General features: G+C 32.4%; 1 protein-coding gene across 2 annotated transcripts; it reads right to left on the reverse strand.

Moving 5' to 3' along the window:
• Positions 1 to 7,547: 7,547 nt before the first annotated feature.
• Positions 7,548 to 21,605, reverse strand: LOC109809154 (RabGAP/TBC domain-containing protein). 2 transcript variants are annotated; one of them, XM_020372392.3, is made up of 15 exons: positions 21,273 to 21,602; positions 20,937 to 21,107; positions 20,802 to 20,853; positions 20,616 to 20,723; positions 17,569 to 17,653; positions 15,996 to 16,050; positions 15,280 to 15,678; positions 14,854 to 14,913; positions 12,444 to 12,542; positions 12,234 to 12,344; positions 11,488 to 11,559; positions 11,272 to 11,388; positions 10,297 to 10,446; positions 8,734 to 8,834; positions 7,548 to 7,984 (listed from the first exon to the last, which is right to left on the reverse strand). In XM_020372392.3, exons 1-15 carry the CDS (start codon positions 21,333 to 21,335, stop codon positions 7,660 to 7,662), a joined length of 1,968 nt encoding a protein of 655 aa, XP_020227981.1. In that variant the 5' UTR covers positions 21,336 to 21,602; the 3' UTR covers positions 7,548 to 7,659. The 2 variants fall into 2 exon arrangements, with proteins under 2 accessions (XP_020227981.1, XP_020227980.1); XM_020372391.3 differs by having other exon boundaries at positions 20,616 to 20,853; positions 21,273 to 21,605.
• Positions 21,606 to 24,140: the final 2,535 nt, after the last annotated feature.

Here is a 24,140-nt window from a genome sequence, read left to right on the forward strand (position 1 = left end):
AAATATATAAATTTAAGAATAGTAAACAGCTATCGCTATCCGAACATCAATTAGCAATAACAACCATAAACAACAGTACACATCGATAAATAGTAGTAAACACACAATGTTTCGTCACGCATATCAGCTCGGAGATCTCCTACCACAGCTTAGCCTTACGGCCTACAACAGCTCCTATCAGCACGGAGCACAGCACCGACTTAGCGGTTATAACAGCACCGACTTAGCGGCTATAACAGCACCGACATAGCGGCTATAACAGCACCACAATAGTGGCTAAACACAGCATACAGCTCAACAATAAACAACACAGCAAAACAACTCACAGCACATCACAACACCAAAATCAGCATACAACACAGCTAAGTAGTATTCAACACAGCTTACTACTCACAACTCGACTCATCATTCTAGAGCACAGCCATATTATAAATCAGCATTTAAAATCATCAATAACAGCCCAGCTCAGCATAGCGAGATACATCTATTACAGCTTAACATCATTTTTCAGCATTTACGTCTAGTCAGCACAACATATTTATCAATTACATCTCAACTCAGCAATTTCAGCATAATTCAACAACTATCAACATATAATTCAGCTCGACTCAAACAATAAATTTTAGCATTAGCATCACATATCACAACTCAGCGTTACATCATTAACAACATACCGCACAACACAACTTTTCATCACACGGCATTGGCAACATTAATCAGCATAAACAACATTCAGCACGGCTCAGCTTAATAGTACCGCCTATCGTCTTACAGCACTTCTAAGCATCTTACAGCAATATACACCTAACACAGCTCAACATCCTCAAACAGCAATTTCAACTAGTCATCGCATCATGTTCCTCAATTTCGGCTTAGTTCAGCATAAAACAATATTATCAGAAATTCAGCATATAACTTCACATCCTCATATGCGCCCGGCGCACTCATGGTCGCGCCTGGCGTGGCACAACCAGAGGGCTCCAGGGGCCAGCGCGCCTGGTGCAAGCGTGCCTGCGCCCGGTGAGACTTAGCCAGAGAGTCCAAAGCTCTCTCGTGCCTGGCGCAATACCCAATTGCTCCCAGCATAGGCCAGGTAGAGACTCCAAGGAGTCTCACACGCCCAGCATGCCCCAACCCGCGCCCAGCGCAAGCAAGGTAGAGACCTGCCTTGGTCTCGCGCCCAGCGCAAACCAAATTGCGCCCAGCGCCCTCGAGGCAGAGACTCCCAAGGAGTCTCACGCCCAGCGCGACAAGGGCCGCGCTTAGCGCAACACATCAATATCATCACTCAGCTCAACAACATTCATCATTAACAGCTTAAAACAGCATGATCAACACATAATACGACCCAACCATCTTGTTTACAACTCATCTATCTTGTCAAATTACTCACTCAAACAACAAGAGTACACCTACGCACCTAAACAACTTTTAACTTAACCAAATCACTGAAAGTGAAATGGCAGCCTTCACAGAAAATAGCGCATCAGGAGTTATACTACTCCTACCATGCTCATCCTTAGCTCATATGAAAGATAATCAAATTTCCTACAACTCTCATGAAGACATCAAGCCTTAATTCTTTCATCTACCATGTTAAGAATGATAAAAACCGCAACAGCTATAACCAAAGCTAGCAGCTCGACCCCTCTTCACTAAAACAGCCATATCTAGAGTTCTAAAACTCCTTTTTGGGTGATTCCAGCGCCATTGGAAAGCTAACATCCAAGGCTACAACTTTCATGAAGACGGCAAAGTCAAATTCTGGAAAACCAATGCGCGCCCGGCGAAATCCTCAACCAGAGACCTACAGAGGTCTATTGAGCCCGGCGTGGTTCTCCCCGCGCCCGGCGCTGTTAACCCAGAAACTTCCCATTTCAAGTCTCGCCCAGCGCGAAGAACTGCGCCCAGCGCAAATTCAAACGAGAACCCTCACCTACTTCGAAAATCTCATCAAAACCTGCAAAAACAACCAGCAATCCAACATGCAAACCATCCAAAATACCACATTCTCATCCTAGAGTCCAAAAATACTCTCTTTTCACCCATGCATGTAACAATCAAGAAAAACCCAAATTTCTCATGAACCCCAAAGTCCCCAAAACTCAATGTGTCACCCAAACAGCCAAGAATCCGAAATCAAAATCAACCACACGAGTTCTTAGACTCATTTCAGCCAAACCACAACAAGAAAACTAACTTCCTTTACCTCGGTGAAGAAATCCGAGCTCCGGGAAGAGGAAGGAGAAGAAAAGAGGATCCGCACATGACTTGCTCTGAACGGCTTCAAGTTGGAGAGAATGCACCTCCTTGATCACCCACAGCTTCAGTTTGAAGAAGAGAAAAAGAATCCCTAAAATCAGCAGAGTTAGTGAGGAGAAGAGAGGATTTGAGTGAGTAGAGAGTGAGAATTGGAAATAGAGAGTTGAGAGGGAGAAAGAAGGGGCAGCCACGCGTCTCACAAGTAAGAGTTTAATGGAGAGAGAATCGTACAAACAAGCAGTACTATAAAAGGGCGGAACATGCAATGTATTTATTTGAACGCGACCAACACGGCGACAAACCATAAAGACGTACACCTCCAACAGGGAAAAGGAAAAGGACTTTGCAAACATTTTCTCAAAGTTTTTTTTCTTCATTTTTTTAATTTTTTATAAAACTATTCATATAGTATTTCAAAATTGATAATTAAAGATTAATTTATATTTCTAAAATATAATTTCTGTTATCTAATCATTATTTTAATACTGAAAAAAATTAATTTTAAAAATACCATGTTGAACTTTATCTAAAGACCGGCAATAAAATCAATAGTCTAGAGTGAAAAAACGAATTAATAAACTAAAAGATTGTATTATAACCTACGAAAAATGAAATTTCCGAAATGAAATTGTAACCATAAAATAAAATGATATTAAAACCAGCTTTTATTTTCAGAGATTATTGGAGGTTGGCATTATCTTGGAGCCTAACATTGCACTTGTTAAAGTATGACCCAACAAAAATATCCTTTTGGATAAAAAACTAGAATCGGAAAAATGGTCTTTGATAATAGGAACGAAGGATTGTACAATCTTATATGTCCCTCTTTTGCTCCAATCTTACCGGTTAAAAAAAGGGCAATACATGAATGGAATGGAATCAATATTGATTATATGAATGTTCAATATTAAAAATATGAAAGAGGTTTTTTAATTGAGAATGATTTAATAAATATAATCATTAAATTTTATCACAAATAATCAAATTTAAAACACAGGGTATATGATTTTTTTTTTAAAAAGTTACCTAACTTTTTAAAATAGTAGCATGATATTAAAATGATGCATAAAAGCAAGTTAAGTAATTGTAACAAGATAAAATTACTTATAATTCAATTCTATGTAATAATTTTTTAGGTGAATTTCTGTTAACCATCCCAACATATTATTAACGTGCTACTCAATAATATTGAAAGTATCTTTTCATCTATTATATTTTTTATTTTTTAATATAAAAAATATTAAATTTTGTCCATCTATATATAATTATATGATCTTGACCTATTCCTTTCACAATGATCCTTCCAATAGATATCTCCTTATCAAATGAGAGGACTTTATTACGAGAGATTAAGAAAAATAAATTATATCAAATCATGAAATGTAAGATTGAAAGATATAATTGTACGACTTTTTTAAAGAAGTTATATGACCATTAAATAAATTTTAATCATACTCATCCATGTTTGATTGTATGTTACTCTCATTTTTAATACCAATATTCATTCATCTCACTTAATATATTCTTATATATATATTAACGTGTTTGAGATAAACCATATTTAAATACTCATTACTGATCAAAAATAATTCTTAGTGAATGTTAACTAGAATGATCATGTGAGTAAGTAAAGACATAAGTTCTTCTATTGGTAATAAAGTTCTTTGACAAGGACAAAACATTGTAAAAAATAAATGAATACTTATAAAAGACATTCTAGCACTTAAATCGATAGAAATTTCACCCAAAGTGATATATAATAATTGCTTACCTGCTATAATGGCATTGATTGTATTACTAAATCTAAGATGACTTGAATTCAAGACATGTCATAAGTAGTAACATTTTATGTAACTTTGCTTCAAACTAATATGTGATTTATTGTTGACGAATGTATATTAGGAGTCTTTGACCTCAAGCTCAGCCCAAACATAAGTTTAAAAATAAAAATTATACTTTACAAAATAAAAATTGAAAAGATATTGTAAATGTACAAATTAAAACATCTTTAAATAACCAATTTTTCGAAACAGTATATTCTTTTATATATATATATATATATATATATATATATAAGCTTATTATTCGTATTATTATAAATCCAGTAGTTTTATTTTTAAAAATAAAAATTACTAAAAATTTATTTATATTTAAATACATCTCAAGAAAAAATAAACAATTGAACTAAAATAATTTGTTTCTAATCATGACTGTGCAAATTTAATTAATTTTGCATAAAAAGTAAATTTTAAACAATTTGTAAAAGAGTTAATCACCTATATACTGTCAGTGTAAAGTTTTTTTACATAGGCAACCAATCATATCTTTTAATAGTATCATGTTAGTTGCTTATTTAATGAAATAATAATAAAATCAGCAACTTTATAATATATGATTGGTTGACACTGGCAGTGTATAGATACTTAACTCTTTGAAAAATACATAGTTTGCACCATAGTTTTAAAAATCGGATCGGTTATCAAACTGGTTAGGATATTAAGTCAGTGGGTCAAAAGTTGAACTAATGGGTCGTTAATTGAACCGCATGACCCAGTCTCTTTTAATTATTTCAAAAAATATTCATGTTAAATATATTTTGTACTTATATATTTCAATAAATTCATATCGTATCTTAAATTTTAATTTACAACTTATTTAAAATTATCTTTATTTTTATTTTATATAAAGAAATACATGAAAAGTTGCATGTTAAACTGTATATTAATATAAATTTAAAATATAAATAATATGTATATATATATATATAATATACTCGTAATTGATATCACAAAATAATATATGTAATATATATATATATATATATATATATTATTAAATATATAATTTAAAATTAATAATATACTATAAAAATATTACAAATAAATACATTAAAACAAGTAGTCATTGTAATGTTTGATAAGGTTCTTCACTTTCTTTTTAAAAGTGATGAAAAATATTTTTGTTGTTGAACCGGTTTAACTCTCGATTTATTAGTTAAATAAAAAAATTGATTCATTTCAGATTGTACCGGATCAAATGCACAACCAATCTAACTCAAAATTCGGAGTGGTTAAACCATCGGTTCCCGGTTCGACTCAAATTTTAAAACACTGGTTTGCACCATTAAAAAAAGGCTTAATATAAGTTTAAGTTTTAAGTCTCAAATACCCGTAAATTGATCAATACCCCCACCAATTGATGGGGATGGATCCCACTTAAATACTGATCTCTGCTGCTACAGTGTCTCGTCTTTGAGCTTTTCAGCAATAACCTGTTGGGCAGGTGCATTTATACAATTTGGGACTTTAACTGGCTTTTAACAAACGAATTTCACGCGTAGCAATTTATATTTATTGCATCTCTCCCAAAACAATAAATGCAGACCCGTCTTTGGCTCTAGATGGGATTTACTCATTAATAATTAATCTCTCACCTACATTTAGTTCGACATTAGAAAAATTTACACAATTATTAAGAATTGTAATTAATATTATAAAATTTAGGCTAAAATCCTATTTTGGTCCTTTATATTAATTGTTTGTTTCAATTTAGTCATACTTTTATTTTTTGTTTCAATTTGGTCCCAAACTAATTAATTAGTTTCAATTTAATCCCAAATTAATTAATTGGTTTCAATGTGGGACTTCCGTCCAAATTATTTAAACGGAGTTAACTTTTGGCCACGTGACTGCCACTTAGATGCATACGTGGATGACAATTTTTTTGAAAACACCTGCCGTTCTGGTGTGTTAATTTTGCAACTGAAACAGGCCGTTCCAGATGCAAAAATTAACACACCACCTGTGCAGCAGAACGGGCCGTTCCGGATTCAGAACGGTCCGTTCCAAAACTGAGAATATAATATTCTTGCCTTAATTGTGTTTTTGATCGCTAAGTATTATAATTATGCAATTTTAATCCCTACAATTTTAATTGAGTAATTTCAGTCCTTAAAAGATTACAGTTGTGTAATTTTAGTCTCACAATTTTTAATTGAACAATTTTAATCTCTCAAATATCATAATTGTGCAATTTTAGTCTTTCTCATTAAAAATTTAATAATTTTAAAATTTTAATATATATATATAATGTTTTAAAACTATATAATTGTTTGTTTATTTAAATTAACGTATATTATAATTTTTTTTAATGTATCAAATGATATATATTTATTATTACTAAATAAATAAAATTTATATATTATTAGTATTTTAATATTACTGATAAATTAATATCAATAATATTTTAAGGACTAAAATTATTCAATTAAAAATTGAAGGACCAAAATCGCGCAATTGCAATTCTTTAAGGACTAAAATTACCCAATTAAAATCTTGGAGATCAAAACTACGTAATTGTAATACTTGAGGGATAAAAAATGCAATTAAACCAATATTCTTTATTAATTTTATTAAAAAATATAATAATTTTGAAAAATATTTTTTTATGGTAAAAATTTTAAAATTACTTATTTTTATAAAATACAATTGTCTTATAAATAGAGTAATAATTTTTTCTTTTTCTCTTTCTGTTTGAAGAAATATTTAAGTATACTTTATAATTTTTTGCAACTTATTTAAAATTAGAGGAATAAAATGATAAAAATTAATAAGATAAACATAATAAAATAAAATATAAAAAATATTAATATATTTATTTTATTAAATATAAGAACATAATTAAAATATAATTAATAATATATATTTTATAAAATTATTAATATTTTATATAAGAAAAAGAATGAAACCGGAACGGCTTGTTCTAAAACCGGAACGGACCGTTCTAGGTCCAGGTGTTTTCAATAAAAAATTGTCATCCACGTATGCATCCACGTGGCATCCACGTATGTATCTACGTGGCATCCACGTGGCCAAAAGTTAACTCCGTTTAAATAATTTGGACGAAAATCTCACATTGAAACCAATTAATTAATTTGAGACTAAATTGAAACCAATTAATTAATTTGGGACCAAATTAAAACCAAAAATAAAAGTGAGACTAAATTAAAACAAACAATTAATATAAGGGACCAAAATAAAACTTTTGCCTAAAATTTATAAAAAATATTATTCAAATTTCGAATATAATCTTTAACTTTTATATTAAATAGATTCTCATATATAATCCTTTTGTATTTTCTCTCTACAATAATAAACAAAATAGAACAATTTATTTTTTTTAAGTCGAGCAAAATATAACGGAGTAGTTCCTAAATTAGTGTACTCTTGCGGCAGCTATAAATTGGCAAATGATGCGCTTTGAATCAATGGTACAACAAAAAATGATTGAAGAAATGCATTTAATATGCTAATAACATATTTTAACCGATTTAGGAAATACACAATGAGGTTGATATATTCAAGTATCACCAAAAATTTATTATAAAAGTGACTTTATTTACAATATTTCGTCTTGCTGAGCGTAAAAAGAACCATCATCAACAGGCAACGATGGTGGGGTTCCAGGGGGTATACGAGCAGCACCATCCTCACCAGCACATATAGATAGAGCCTCTGCATCTCTGAGGGTTGCATCAAGTTCGATGTGACCACTTAGCTCATTAATAAACTTCAAAAGGGTGTCAAAGTCCATTTCCTCTCCCATTATTTTACCACGAAATCGTTTCAAGATTGCCACACATACATACAAGTGCAGATGCTCAGACGGATAATGTGTCCATAAAACTTCCCACAAGCGCATTGTTTTCTCGTACTCAAACTCCCTGAAATGTCAATCAATATTGTTTAGTTGTAGACAAATGTTTTAGATAACTCTTGGCAAGTTTAAACCTGCCAGACTGCAATTTGCAAACCGGAAACACTAACAAGACCAACATCAAGTGGATTTGTATGTGTAATCTACGTGAGAAGAAACAATAACTAAAATCACCAAACATGTAAACTCTTAAGAGAACTAATTCTATGGAGAGTATAATTTCCCTCAACGCTCTCTATAACTGTCGAGATACTACCATCAAGATGAAAGAGTCGGTGACTTCATTAACCTTTAAAGAAATTTTGTACAACGTTAATAACACAATGAAATTATTGGTCATTGTCTGAAAGAGGAGGGGTGTTCTCTGTGCAAACATAAAGCCTGAAATGCTCTCCAAAGTATAGAATCCATCAGACACATCTAGAAGTAAAGCACGATCATTTCGAAGTATCAGAAAACTAGAAACATTGGCCACAAAACGATAGCAGCTCAAACAGATTAATTAAGTTGTACCCCCGGGTTGCAATTGTAAGTAGTTTTCAGAGGTATATTTGATCTTTGGGTTCTATAAAAAACGTCAATAAATTACAGTCAACAACCTTAAGTGTTGCTTGTATAGCCAATATCTATTTTTTCGAAAGGTATGTAGAAAATAACTACATTTGAGAAGACATGAACTCAGCAATATTGACATCATATTTAGTATGTACCAAAAGTAATAAATTGTGACAAATATTGCAATTCAAGGAATCTAACCTTTTAAATTGAATCAAAATCCAGCGGAAACAAAAGAAATAATTCAAGCAGTCGCGCTTCTTTAAATAGTTATGCAATGGACTATCCAGCAGCTCCACCAACTGCAACAAATAAATGTGTTAGCTCGGAATGTTAAAGGACACTAAAAGCAGTACACCTCATCACCAAATTTCCTATAAAGATATAGACCAGTTAACCACAGATTTAGACACACCATAAGACAGACACTATCATAGTGTCAACTCAAGCTTTGACTACAGAAGTCCCAATGAATTTAACCCCTTTTTTTTCCTCTAGTTTCAGGCATCACGACAACAAGCAAAGAAGTTTTTTGGACTCAAAGGAACAACACATTAAAAGGTTATGGATAAAAACCTTGGGAGAACCAACCACAAAAGCTAGTTATTGTAGTTAAAAAGCCCAAGGCCTTGTAAATCCCACACTTGAATAGCATACTTCCAACGTGAGACTCCCATACCTTGCAATTAGATTCCTAACTTCCCACCATGCTCTGCAGCCTTGACATGTGTGGGCTGGCTGGGCACTAGCCCTTTGACGAGGTCCAGGAGACCATTGCAATGTTGGCCTCACCACCCACACTCTCATTTGCAATTGAGAGACATGGTGGAAGCTTTGCTATCAAATTATCAATTGTAAGAAGTTTGGGAAAATCACACCACAAAAGTCACTTGTAGTTAAGGCTTTATAAACCCCACATTTGAATCTCATATTTCCACTGTGGGACTCAAGTCCCATACCCAATAATTGGATTCTAACTGTTACTAATAGGTCTAATTCATGCATCTCAAAGGCTTAGAACAGAATTTGATCTTCACAATAAAGAGAGAAGATATTCATCTGCATAGTAGTTAATGGAAAGACTTGAAAAGAAAACACAGATGGATACAAGTAATTTGGAGTCAAACGCATAACCACTTATACTAGAATACGCCTCATAGGTTCTACAGATGAGGGATGTTATATCAATCTAGATTAGATTAAATGTTGGCTATTCAACAAAGTTTATGTTGGCTATTGCCTGACACAACTCTCTTTTATCCAGGCTGGGACAGACTGTAAAAAATTACAGGAGCACAACATAGGCAGAGTTGTTTGATCCATGTTGGTCACATCTAGTGGGAAAAGGCTTTGTTGTTGCCATTGTTGTTTATGTTCATAAAAGTTGGGAATCATCATAAGCTAACTAGTTACATCAGAGCAAAGCAGGTCAGAGGCAGTAGCACAACCTCTATAACTACGAAAATTATGGAAAATCAAAATAAAACCCTCAATTTGTAATCTTTATAAATTATTTAAGCACACCCCTGTATATGTGGATGCCTTGTAAGATGAATTCATAATGAGCTTGTGTGCATATACAACAACAGCAAAGTCTTTCCCCACTAAGTTGTACACGAGTGTTAAAATAATATAAAGCCACTGAAGGCAAGCATAGTGTAAACTGTAAACTGTAAAATTAACCAATAAAAATAAGACAACCTAATCGTTAAAAATTAATGATGTGTAAGTGGCTTGTAAAGGGGAGAGAGAAGAGATAAACACCTTGGATAATGCAAAAAGTTGAGAGTGCATGCCGTTTTGATCACGATTAAAATTGGGTCCAAGCCGTTCCATTAGAGCAGCAAAACACCAAAATGCCTCTGATTCGTCATCCATCACAAACAAAATTGGAGATAGAAGATCACTCATTCCCTGTAACAGCATGTATATAAGATTCCCTAACTATATGAGATAATAATCCTAAACTATAACTAGTAATTTGAATTGCAGGAAGGGGGGAAAGACAGCATATGAAAACAGAGTGTTTGTTTCACAGATTAAAAACTCAATCTTGAGAATAGAGTTGGAAATGTCATATTCCATGTTTGTTTAGAGTTTTGAAAAAATATTCCCGGGTATAATTTATTCCTAGGAAAGTAGCCACAACATAATTCATTTCATTTTGATTCCCTCGGTGAAGGATGGGAAAGTTGTATTCCCATGAGAATGTGGGAAGTTATTTTAACCCACTTATTCATTTTAATTAATTTAAAACTTTAAAATATTCTCAGGAATGTTAAAATCCCACCAAACACATTTTTAAATATTCCTAGGAATAACATTCCAATAATAATATTCCTAGGAATGTGATTACCGGGAAAGTAGTAACATACCTCAAAACAAATGTCCCCAAAGGCATAATATTTCAATGTTTCAACATATACTGGGTTCAAGAAGATAATATCTATTAAGGTACTCCTCCCTGCTGTAGTGAATACATAATATTTGTTTAATCTAACGAGGAGTAAAGGGAGAAGACAGCATATGAAAACAATAAAGAGGTCGGCATAATGATTCATGGTTACAAAATATACTTGGTTCAGGATGATAATAGCTATTGATATACCCCCTCCCCTGCTGTAGTGAATATACATAACATTCTTTGTTTAATGAAACAAGAGGGCTCATAACTTCGGAAAAGGTTAATGCTAATATTTTGGTGTTTAAGACATATGATATTAATAACAACATAATTACCTGGCAATAACCAAGATCAAAGTTGTAGAATGAATATGTCAACAGGATATCTCGGAGAACATATACATTTGGATTATCATCCCCTTCATAGAAAGCGAGCGATCTATCAGTTCTCACCTTCAAAAATACAAAATAATCAAAACTACATAAGCATCATTTATATGCTCAATTATAGTCATTCTAATTTAGAATGTGTTGCACTAGTTTCCAGCTTACCACATCTTTCTCAATAAGCCCTTTCCTTTCCCTGAATTTTGTGAATCTTTTAGCCTGTGCTGAGGATATACTCTACAGGGAAAAATAGATCACAAATTTATATTTTGAGAAAGGATTAGCTGAGAGCATATAGAATTACAGCACAAAAACAATGTCAAAAGAGGTGGCAATATCCATTATTAGAATTCATAATTACAAGGGCATTGATTGGAAAAAAAACACTTTGGAAACAATAAATAGATGAGTAAATCCAGGTTTACACTTCAGATCACCATATTTCAGTAACTAGCTGGGTTAGAGTATTCATTTAATCTTTTTATCAGCTCCATATTTAGTTTAGGATAGCATGCATTCAATGCGGGTCACAGTTACCAAGGACCATTGAGTCAAACCTGGCTCCATGTGAGAAAAAAAATTCACCAGATGCAAGTGCAATGTGGTCACAAGTGGTTTTGTTATCTTTGACTGTAATCCAATTCATTTACACCCATATTGGATATTGTATCATCAGTCTTGCGTCAATATACTTAACAGCTTCTAAATGTAAAATCCAGACGTCATTTAAATATTTGGCAAGAAATTGGGATAAAAAGTATTACAAGGGACACAGACCTTCATATAAGAATTGTAGGAGCAAGCAATACAATGTATCCAACTTATGTTTAGAAAAGAATTTTCAAGTGAAAAGTATGAAAGCAGAAAGAGAGGTATGTCAATGAAAAAGAATGGTAGGAGAAAATGAAAACCTGCCACTGGTTCTTTATGTTCTCATATTCTGACTTTTTAACCGACTTCAGGTATTCTCTCTCAGCATATGTCGATTCATATGAATAATATCCCAAAAGCAAACCCCAAACCTATCATTTATAAATCAGCTTTATCAGATGATGAACATGTTTCAATTCATAATCAAAATGCTTATAGTCTAAAGCTCATCGCATATGTAATACACAAACCTCATTTCGTAATTCATGGTCAAGTCCACCATAAAATACTCTCTTTCTCAAAGCTTCTGAATCTGTGACTCGCCCTTCAGAATCCAAGAAAGTAATCCACTGCAGATTTTTAACCCAATAAAATTAGCAAGCATGTGAAAACTTTCAGGATAAAACTATTGCATAATAACATGAATGCATAATCTATAAGAAGCATAAATCAGTTGAATGATTGTAGCTTGAAAATATTTCATTTCAAGATTGCAGAGGGGGCACCACACAAAACTAATGCATAAGCCGTCACCTCAGCACCACAACATTCCTTTAGGCACAGTATAGTAACAAATAATTCAAGGGTATGTTTAGAATGGAGGTGTTGGAGGGAAAGAGAAGAAACATAAGTGTTTCATTTCAAGTAGATATTCTCTAAATTAACAATTATTTAGAATAAAATAAAGATTATCATAAAATCTTGTAGTCCCTTGCTCTTTTTTCTTTTTTTTATAAACATTCTATAACTCTCAATTCAAAAATGAAAAATTTTCCCTCCAACCCTTTCCCCTTCAATATCATCCATCCAAAAGTGCACAGAAAGGAATGACCAGAAGTCTATCCACGACATTCTTTTCAAAATTAATGAAAATCAAAATATAAACCAGATCCAGAAATGAATAAAACTTATTGAATTTTCATACAGAACAAATTATGAGAGTAGAAATTTGGCACCCACACTTGTCAAAGACACTAGTACATGCAAGCTTACCATTTATACACATGAAAGTTGGTTTGTTTCCATTCCAAACTCCATGTTTCAAGGGATAAGAATCTCCTTTATGATGCAGTTTAAATCCCTGATGTTCCTTTCTGATCCCTTATAAAACACAAAGTTGTCCAACTTCTGGCCCGCTATTTTTACTATTAGCTTGTTTGGATACAAATTATTAGCACTTTTGAAAGCTTCTCTACTAAAAAAAAACTTTATTTAGTAGAGAAACTCTTATAAGTTTTTCTAAACTCGTATCTAAACAGGCTATATAACACAGTAAAAATTGAATTATTAGGGGTAAACTACAAATAACCCCCTTGATGTTTCAGCCATTTACAATTTTCATTCATAAAGCTTATTTTGTAACAAAATTTCCTTGAAGTTTGGGTTAGAATGAAAAGTTAAATTATACCACCTCCAGTCCTTTATATATAAGAAACAAAGAAAGCATTTTCTTGGTCATAAATATAAAAAACATGGCACCACTTTCAAAATTATTAACTGTTGATTTTCTTTTATACCCTTAATTTATTGAGTTTATTAATGAGATATCCACTCATTTTCCATTAAAGTGGATGTATTTATTGGGCCATTAACAACATAAATCATTCTCATTGGTTGAAAGATTATTTCTTGAATAACAGTGTCATTAAATATAACCACCACTTAAACTATTTTTTCTTTTATTTGGCCACTTAAATTATTTAGTGTATGTTTGGATACCAGTTTAAAACCACGTTTAATGGAAAAACACATGTTTCAATGCAAAAAAAGCAGAAGCTTGTGTGTATCTTTCTTTTTTTTAACCCCAGTTGAGTTCAACTCAAGTGGTTTCCAAACACACCCTTAATTATAAAGTAATGATACATGTATAACAAAATTGTACAACAACTTGCACAATATCACTATGTGTCTATCTCTCTCCAATACTAAATTTATTAAAGTTATAAATGAAGATAGACACAAAAAAAAGTTGTATAAGTTGTTGTACATGTATCATTACTCATAATTATATTGATGCTTTTCGAATAAAATTTAAATTTATGACATTATTAATTAAAATTAATTATTTTAGTACTCTTATTGGTCTTGATGAGTTAAGTATTTATTTCTTTTATATAACATCAGAGGCAGTATTAGTTTAAACATCCCATAGAATATAGTATACACACACACACATTAGATCATGTGAGAAGCAACTGCCTTTAAAAACATAAGGTTTGGTACTTCGTGGACTGGCTCAACTACTATGGGATGTTACATCTTATAGAAATTAATGTTTTTACTATAACCAAACTAGAAGAAGGTTATTTGGAATTTTACCGGTTTACCCTTACTTTTAGTTGCCTCAAATATGCCATTTAAGATGATAAAAAAGGAAAAATGTTTATATCAATGTTTAGTTTATATACACATCATTATTTGCAAACAATTAAATCAAAACCTACATGGCATCTAACTTTTAGTCCAGTTATTGACAAGAAAAAATCCTAGATTGCATCATTTGCGAACACAACAATAATAAGCATTAAGCAAAACATGAATATTTACAATAACGAGGATCATCATGACAAAAGAGCACTGCCCAGAGAAATTCGTGTATATAATATGATACTAGCAGCCTATATAAAAAATAATATCTTCTATGAAATATACAACTCATACCTCTTCAGAACCTAAAGGAGGTTGCCGTGGTTTTCCCCATACTAGTGATAAATTATCAAACTGCCAGAAGAGAAACAGAAGAGGATATCATTAACATTATGAAGGGAACAGGGAAAAAAGGACCCTATAAAATTTTGCACATATGAGCAGTATCTTAAATCAATCCATAACAATAGACACCATATATGATATTACCTCCTTAACAATCACACTGTTCATGACACCAAGTTACGACATGGACATTGGAAAAGCAAATTGATATATCAGACAATTTTTAATACAGCCAGCATGACCTTGAACAAATTCTGGCACATTGAAATATTATGCACACATTTTACATTCCAAAATTGAAGTTGTGTACAGGATGCCAACTTGCAGATAGTATGCTAGAATTTAAAATAGCAAGGCCAAAGAAAAAGTGGTTACCTCTTGAGAATCCAAGGCAACAGGACTTTCATCAGATGTGTCTTCCACAATATTGGAAGACTTCTTAGGATGCTCAATGTTAGTGTGGATATGGGTCCTCCTCTCACTGGCACTAAATCCATTACTCTGGTTTTCTCTAAAAAGTTGCGAAGTTGTTTCACGGGCAAATTTTGTTACAAGAGAGAACTTCTCTAAAACTTGAATTGAGAGGTCTCGACCAGGATCATGACCTTTATGTCTTGGTCTCCCATGGAACTGAGTAGCACTATAACTTCCATTATTGACATCATTATCAGCCCTTTCTTGGTTCTCATTCAAAATGGATTCATCAACTGACATATTTGAAGGTCCACATGCAAGAGGAACAGCCCTGGGCAGCTCCAAGGAAGACAAAGTCCTCTGGAGGTCAATCCAAGCATTTAGAAAAGTTAGCAGGCCAAATAAAATGGTGTAATTAGTAATAAAAAAGAGACTTCAGAGACTAAGGGAATTCTATATGTAAGCATTTCCATTTTTCTCATCTTTCTAGCTAGACCAACAAGTTATTAACATTACTAGAAAAATAAAAGAGGAACTGGTTACTCATGATCTTGTATCACTAGTCATGTAATTTTTTCCTTATTCTTTGGAAATATTTTCCTCCACAAAGGATATTATGAACCTATGATCCAGTTGTAAAACCACACAAATTCACTTTAATATCATATCGCCCATACCTGCAGTGTATTCTGAAAATCATTCACAAGGAATACATTGGCATCTTCTGCAGATCTGAAATGTACCACAGAAAGAAATGAAAAAGAGATATTTAAGTCTACATTGGCATGCAAATAAGGACAAATTTGCAAGAAAAGAAAGACTAAGAAATGTGCTGCAAATATTTATTTTTCTTGATGCAATAGACATGATCATGAATCTGGAAATGTAAAGGTTTTTATTGGACTTGATGCACATAAAAGAGGAAAAGGCTGGTGCATATATGTAAATACAGTCTGCATGCATAAAAACATAGGCATGATGATGATTCTCTGTCATTTCAAAAACATTGTGCTTATTAGGATGGTTAAGTCTTCCACATAACACACAGTAATGTCATATAAAAATCGTTGATGACAATCAAGCAATGCCCAATTGAAGGTTCATCAATTTCATACACAGCGAAATAAAAACACCAGTTATAAATCCACAGCAACAACTAGCTACCAAACCAAACTGGAAAGTAACAACTAAAAAAACTCAGCTCCTCAGTCTATCTATCACATGAAAACATTTGACAACATTTGCTAATCAGTTCTTATGATAATTAGAGCCCAGGAGCAATGAGAACTTGTTGTTTTCTCTCAGATGCCAAAGATAAGTATCCTAAAAAGAAACATAAGGGAAGAACAGATAGGGAGGGGTTCAACATATACAAGTCTTCTCAAAGAACTTAAAAGCATATTACATTTCAATCTTGGTAAGTGCAATCAAATGAAAATATCTGTCCTTGTAGTCATACGATGAATTGTCTCCTAATACAGAGAAATAGTAAAATACCAACTTAAGTATTGATATATCTTGAGACCATGAAAAATACATATACACCTTGTATGAATGAATTGTCAAGACATTCCATCGTGAATAACCATAAGCAAAGAGAAAGATCTCCGCATACGATTAAAGAAGGAAAACATTATCCAGAGTCAAAAGTCATGATACGATTATAAGAACATTTGTTATTTAAAATTTAATTTTTTTTCCTTTTTCCCCCTTTACATTAAATATTATCATTGTGATAAGAGAAACATATATTTTCTGAACTTGCTTGAGTGATAATTCCACACAGCGGACTTATTTATATTCAAGAGTAGTACAAAGATAACCAATGCCAAAACAATTTACAAGAGAAGCAATTAAGATCTACTACTTCCCATGATGCATTGAACCTAGTTACCTAGCTATAACAAGTATCTAAGCAACTTGGAAAATAAACATTAAAGTTCTTATGTCCTAAAATATTCCTATTTCCAACAAGCATCTTCTAGTCTATTTCTCTCTCTGTCTCTGGAACACTTCAACAAGCCTAGTCTTTTATTGATACAATACAAGCAAACAATGTGAATCACATTACTCCTCTTGAATAGGCTTGAGCAAAGCCATGTAATCTCCCCACAGGCTCTCTTAATTCCCAGCTGAATTTCAATATTTTAAAGTATCTCGTCAAAGGATTGGTTATTGGATTATTAAGAAACCAAATGACAAAGAAGATTTAAAATAATAAAAAGTAAGGGAATGAAACCTGAGTCTGACCTCACAAGAAGAACATGTTGCTTTATTGTAGCAAGGAATTCTTTGACTCCTCCACTATAGAAGTATAGTGGAGGATAAGCAAGTCCTGCAAAATTTTATTCACACAAGATTGAATTGTAGAACACAGAATATAACGTATAGACTGAATCAAATATTTAGAGCTTCAATAGATATAAATAGTGCTACTGAACAAACACAAACATCTTTTTTACCAAATCATTGTTATCCAGAATACTTTAAAATACTAGTAGATATATTTAATAGAGTCAGAGATCATGTCACGAATGAGCCATAATAGACTTTCAAAGGGAAATCATAAGCCAGCAATTAAGTGCAGCGGCTATGTACACACTCAGCAGATCAATAAAAAGGCAACGAATTTTTAATCAATACATTTGGATCATACTGGTCAAGGATAGAAACCAGTGTTTAGTATTCAAACACTAGGCAAAAGCTGCAAGTTATTGGCTAATATAGAAGTTAGTTGATAGTTATTGATGTTACAAGCACTAATGCAACAAAATAGGGAAAAACACCTCAGAATGCTTTTGAAATGCAAAAAAATACATCAACTGCTAAAAAAGACATTTTCATAATGCAATAATGCATTGAACTCAGGGCTCTGTCCCACTTGTGTACCCAACAAAAAATGAATTGAGCTTGGAAGAAGCATCAAAACAGAAAAATATTATTGTATTAACTGAAATGCAGTATTACAAAACGTAGTTATTAATCTTGGATAGCGGCACATAATGGGTAACTCTGAAAATGCAATAGCAGAATAGATGGAAGCAGGATGACCGCTATTATAAATAATATAATACAAACTAAATAATTTATACTGCACATAAATAATCAAAAAAACAAAAACAAAACTAAAGAAATTTATAATAAAGAACAAGTTACAATTTTACACACACAATCCCTATCAATCTAGGAGCAATAAAATAATAGGGACTTGTTTCACACCATCTTCTATTCTTGGGAATATATATGTTGGAATATTTATTTTCATGTTCGTTAGAAGGTTATGAAAAAAGATTACTGGGTATCTTTTATCTCCAAAAAAGTTACATTCTCATGTCTTGGGCAGTTTTTATTCCCATGCCATGATAAGGGGTGAAAAAGTGACATTCCCATAGGAATAAGGAAGTTATTTTCTATCACACATGTAACTTCCATTTTTACTAATTACTTATTTTTATTTAAATTATTTTCAATTTCAAAAATATACTCAGGAATAACATTCCTAAGAAAGTAATTTTTGGAGATGTAATATGATACCTTCAAACAAACGCACCCATAGCAATGAAGCCAAAAAATAAAAGTTGATGGTGTAATTAATAGAAAAAAGAATTAGCATAATGTGAATTGGGTGCGAAGTCTAAAGTGCGAAGAAAAAAGGATAAAAAATAGTCCTATAATGTGTGAAGGAATAGAGATCAAAACAAAGGTAACATTTTGTGGAATATTTTATACGCCAAAAAATAACAATAATGTCCCAAGGGTAAAAATGGGTTTTTAAAGCCTATATCATGATAGCGCCACTATAGCACGCAAAAAGCCGTTATTTTAGAGGCTATTTTGGACACTACAGGTGGTTTTGAAAACCACTCCACTTTGAATCCCATAGCTACCCAGGGCCACTTTGCTCCTCTATCCTGCTATTTGTATGCTATTGACTACTGTGGTTAAAAAGAAAATATGCCATTTTTCAATTAAATCTTTTTTTACTACTAAGGTGTCAAATAAAAGATGATGGTGTAATTAATAGAAAAATAACATTACAAATTAGATAAAAAGTAGTAGAATGTGAAATGGGTGGGAAGTCTAAAGGGCGCAGAAAGAAGAATAAAAAATAGCCCCATAATGTGTGAAGGAATAGAGGTTTAAACAGAGGTAACATTTGTGGAATGTTTTATACCCAAAAAAATAACAATAAGGGTAGAAATGGGTTTTTGAAGCCTATATCATGATAGCGCCGCTATAGCAGGCAAAAAGCCATTATTTTGGAGGCTACTGTAGTCGCTACATATGCTTTTGAAAACCATTTCACTATTTGAATCCCATAGAAACCCAGGGCCACTTTGCTCCTCTATCCTGCTATACACACTATTGACTACTATGATTAAAAAGAAAAGATAAGTCATTTTTCAATTAAACCTTATTTTTCAACTATCATATTACAAGTAATCTTGCAATACCCTTTTCCTAAACTTTTCAAAAGTTACTCTACTCCTACATCCATGCATCACAGCAAATCACATGGATATTTAAATATATATCTTATTTTAACTATCATATTACAAGTATCTTGTAGTAGCCTTTTCTAAAGATTTTTCAAAAGTTACTTTCTTCCTGCATCCCTCATGCATCACAGTAAATTACATGGAGAGGCATTAATCTATCACCTACTTCAAGAAACCGTTTTCCCCCTACAAAACTTTCCAGTGCTATACACAAGCTAAAGAGTCAACATCTTTAGTTTATTTTGCTCAAAACAAATGTTCTCAGTTTACTTTTTACTCAATCAAGCTGCCATGCTCAGGCTAGGTTCCATTCAGGTTTTTGTTGGGCATAAAAAATTAAGTGCTGCCTAGTTCTAAAAATTTAATAACCAAGTTTGAGTTCTATGATTGAACAAGCTATCCACTTATCCAGCATCTGCTCAGAGAATTTGATGTAGTGTTTCCGCCAAATTGCAAATTAAAATCCAAATGAATTGCACCCTGGAACATTAGTTATTTTACCAACAAAGTGCATACACAAGTAGAAATTTACCGATCATACACAAAAGAATTACTTAACCCATCCAAGGAAGTAATTCCTTTACATTTATGCCCAAAATAAAAAATTAACACCCACCCTGAAATCAATTTGCTATTAAACTACCAAACTAAGTATACCTCCTGATTCCATATAATATACGCACAAATAATAAACTGTCTTGTTGATAGAAAGCAGGATAGAGAACAAAACAATGAATTTAAAACAATAATATAAAAAAAAAAAAAAAAAATCCACTATTTTCATCAACAGAAATTCACCTGATGATAGAACAACAATGATATATTGCCACCCAAGAGCAGGAGTGTGCCTCCGGATGGACCTGATGTCAGTGAAGGGCACCTCCCTTATGGTATAAAGGTTTCTGTCTAAACAAGAAACGGAACCAAATTCAACATATAGAAAATATTGCACAAGGCAGTAAAGTGATCCAGAATGCAGACTACCTTTATCAGACAGCCTGGCATCTGAACTGTGCCCTTTGTAAGGTATCCAAGTCTACAAGCGAAAAGAAACCATTTGCATAAACAATAATAAATCACTGCCAACCAAGAAGTAACGAAAAAAATAATAATAACTACCATAAACAAAGCCGAGCTTTGCTTAATCAATTTCAGTCTTCCACTGATTCTTTCAGAGGCAAACTGAGTCGGATGAATTGCGACATTGTCTTTCACAAATACAATTTCACCACAGTCCTGAGGGGAGCTCTGTTTGGCACTGTCACTCTGCAGCATGACGCTAGCGGATCCCTAATCCCAATCAATCCAAGAAAAACAATCGCAAAGTCGGTTAAATTCAAGGATAATAAGCAGTGCATTCAATTGAATCGCGGAAACCCTAATTGAAACGCTATTTGATCGAATGAACCAAAACGTGAAAGGAAATTATGAAGTGAGAAAGGGCGAGAGTCTTACTTGTTGCTGCGACGCAGCGTAATCGGCGTCGTCGGATAAATCGTGAAGCTCCGATTCGAGCATCGGCGATTTCGAAGAAAACTGAAAACACGGAGAAAGAAAGAGAGGGGTGTCTTCGTAGCGAAGGAAAATCCGTGGTGCGGGAAAAGGAACAGAAGGATGGAGAAAACGTCACGTATCTGCTGTTTCTTACTCCTTTGTCTTCCACGCGGGGAGGAATTCGTTTCGCCGAATGTGCACCGCTTGATGGTTAAAGCGGCCAAAATGAACGGCTGAGATCGACGGATTTACTTTCCTATTAATACTACCGCCTTGGTGTTTATGAAGAAACTTCTACATTCCATTCTTGATTGAGTTAGTTTATTGGGTCTTGACTCTTGAATAATATTTATGGTGTTTTTGGTAGGAGGAAATATAATTTTTTTTTTGTCTGATAAAAAAAAATGGGAAGACAAAGTAAAAAATTTAACTTCTAAAAGTTTTTTTTTTTTAATTTCCTTCAAGTTAAATTTATTCTTTTCTTCTTCATTTTCTTTCCTCTATATCAAAGTTATCAACGGAATTCTTTAACATTAACTAATGTTGGTTAAAAATAATTTACAACTGAAATTTTATTTGAAAATTAAAAAAATAATGGTTATATGTTATTTTATCTCAAAACCTAACTAGAATATTTCACATGTGACCTTAACTCACTTAACATCCCCTTTTTTATGTTAACTCAATTACAAGAACATTCTTTTTTTAAATAAAAAATTTTATATATAAAAAAAATATAATAAATAACCAGATTCATTTACAAACAATTACTAGGATTAATCTAGTAGTTGGGTGGGGAGAGACTAGAATAGTCAGAAACATGAAGACCTAGGTTCAATTCTCATTGTCACCATCTTTATAATCTTTCCTATATTTAAAAAAAAAATCATTTAAAAATCTTACATATTATATTATCTGGTATCATATCACACTGTATATCATAAGACGATTATTCCTAACCATAATAGTTAGATAAATGGCTCTAGTCCAAAAAATCAAATCAATATGTTACAAAACCTTCTATTAATAGTACATATGTTCACTCCGTCATTGTAGCGATTAGTTTAATGTTATTTTCTTATTCTTTGTCAACAAGATGAAGACATATATAGCCAATGATCTTGCTTACTAATTGCACATGTACATGTCTACTGTAAATCAAAAAATGGAATTCAAAAATTAATTTTTTACATGGTATCAGACTAGCCTAACATCAATGGCTCTCCATTTCTCCATGTGAAGATGTGATTGCTTATTAGCCATAATCCACGTAGTAGATATTGTCAATGTCATCAATGTATAAATAGTTACCCTCACTTCAGCATAAATACTCATGCTAAGCCACTTCTCTCACTTTTGGAAGAACCTAATTGCCTTATTCCCTTCCAAACTCTTTCAACCTTCATTCCTGCTCAAACTAGGGAAGATATTACCTTCCTTACTCTCCACTTTTTTTTTAACCAAAAAATAAAATAATATATATATATCAAGTCATAATTCATAATTTTAAAATCAAGATATTTAATCCTCTCATTTTTTAAAATATAATATTTTGATTTTATTAATAATTTATTTATTGATAATTAAATTTTGATATTATTAAATAACTTTGTACCATTTAACTGAGATGATATGTAAAGATAAAATTTAGGTTAAAACTCTTATTTGATCCCTTATAATATTCTTTTGATTTAATTTAGTCTCACTTTAATTTTTAATTTCAATTTGGTCCTTAATAATTTAAATTATTGCAATTTGAGACTTTTGTCCAAATGATTTAAACGGAGTTAACTGTTGGTCACGTGGATGCCACGAAGATGCGTAGGTGGACGCCAAATTTCTTGAATACACCTGGAACCAGAACGGTCCGTTCTGCTTGCACATGTTATGTGTTAATTTTGCAATTGGAACGGACCGTTCCAAATGCAAATTTAACACACCATGAGTGCAGCAGAACGGGCCGTTCTGAAACTAAAACGGGACGTTCTGTTTTAAGACATAACATGATATTAACACATAACATGTGCAAGCAGAACGGGTCGTTCTAGTTCTAGGTGTATTCATGAAATTTGGCATCCACCTATGCATCTACGTGGCATCCATGTGGCCAACAGTTAATTCCGTTTAAATCATTTAGACGAAAGTCCCAAATTGCAATAATTTAAATTATTGGGGACCAAATTGAAACAAAAAATTAAAGTGGGACTAAATTAAAACAAAAAAATATTATAAGGGACCAAATAAAGGTTTAACCTAAAATTTAAAAATAACATACACTTTTTCTATTTGTACATATTTTAACAATTGATTGATATTTATTTTATTAATAAATTTTATTTGTACATTTATTTTTTTTTTCCATAAACGTCATACTATTAAATGTCATATAATTAAGTACGAATAAATGTTAAAAATCTAATAATTAATAGATATTATAAATTAACAAAAATAGAAAATAAAAATGTAATTTAGTGTTCTTTTACACTCACCATGAGAAGAAGTCCTAAAGAACTTAATATCTACGTCATCTTGCACCTGGTTCAAGTTAATCTTCATCGTCGTCTTCAAGGTAAAAGGAAACCTCCCTTTTCCTAGTTCACTTTTATTCTCTCTTCGTTTATGGGTTCTATTGTCTGCAGCAAGAACTCGCTCCTCTTCTTTTGATTTTTAGTGTTTATGATATTATCTTAAAACCTCAAAGCAAGATATATATGCCAATTTTTTTTTTTAAATAGATGTACTTGTACATTTTCTTCTGGATAAACCCTTCAAACTTCAAAGGCAGAAAGAAAAGCCCTTCATTCCATTGGTGGGGCATGTATGGAAGTG

The sequence above is a fragment of the Cajanus cajan genome, chromosome 5 (genome assembly GCF_000230855.2).
Source record: "Cajanus cajan strain Asha chromosome 5, NIPB_CcT2T_4, whole genome shotgun sequence".
NCBI lineage: Eukaryota > Viridiplantae > Streptophyta > Magnoliopsida > Fabales > Fabaceae > Cajanus > Cajanus cajan.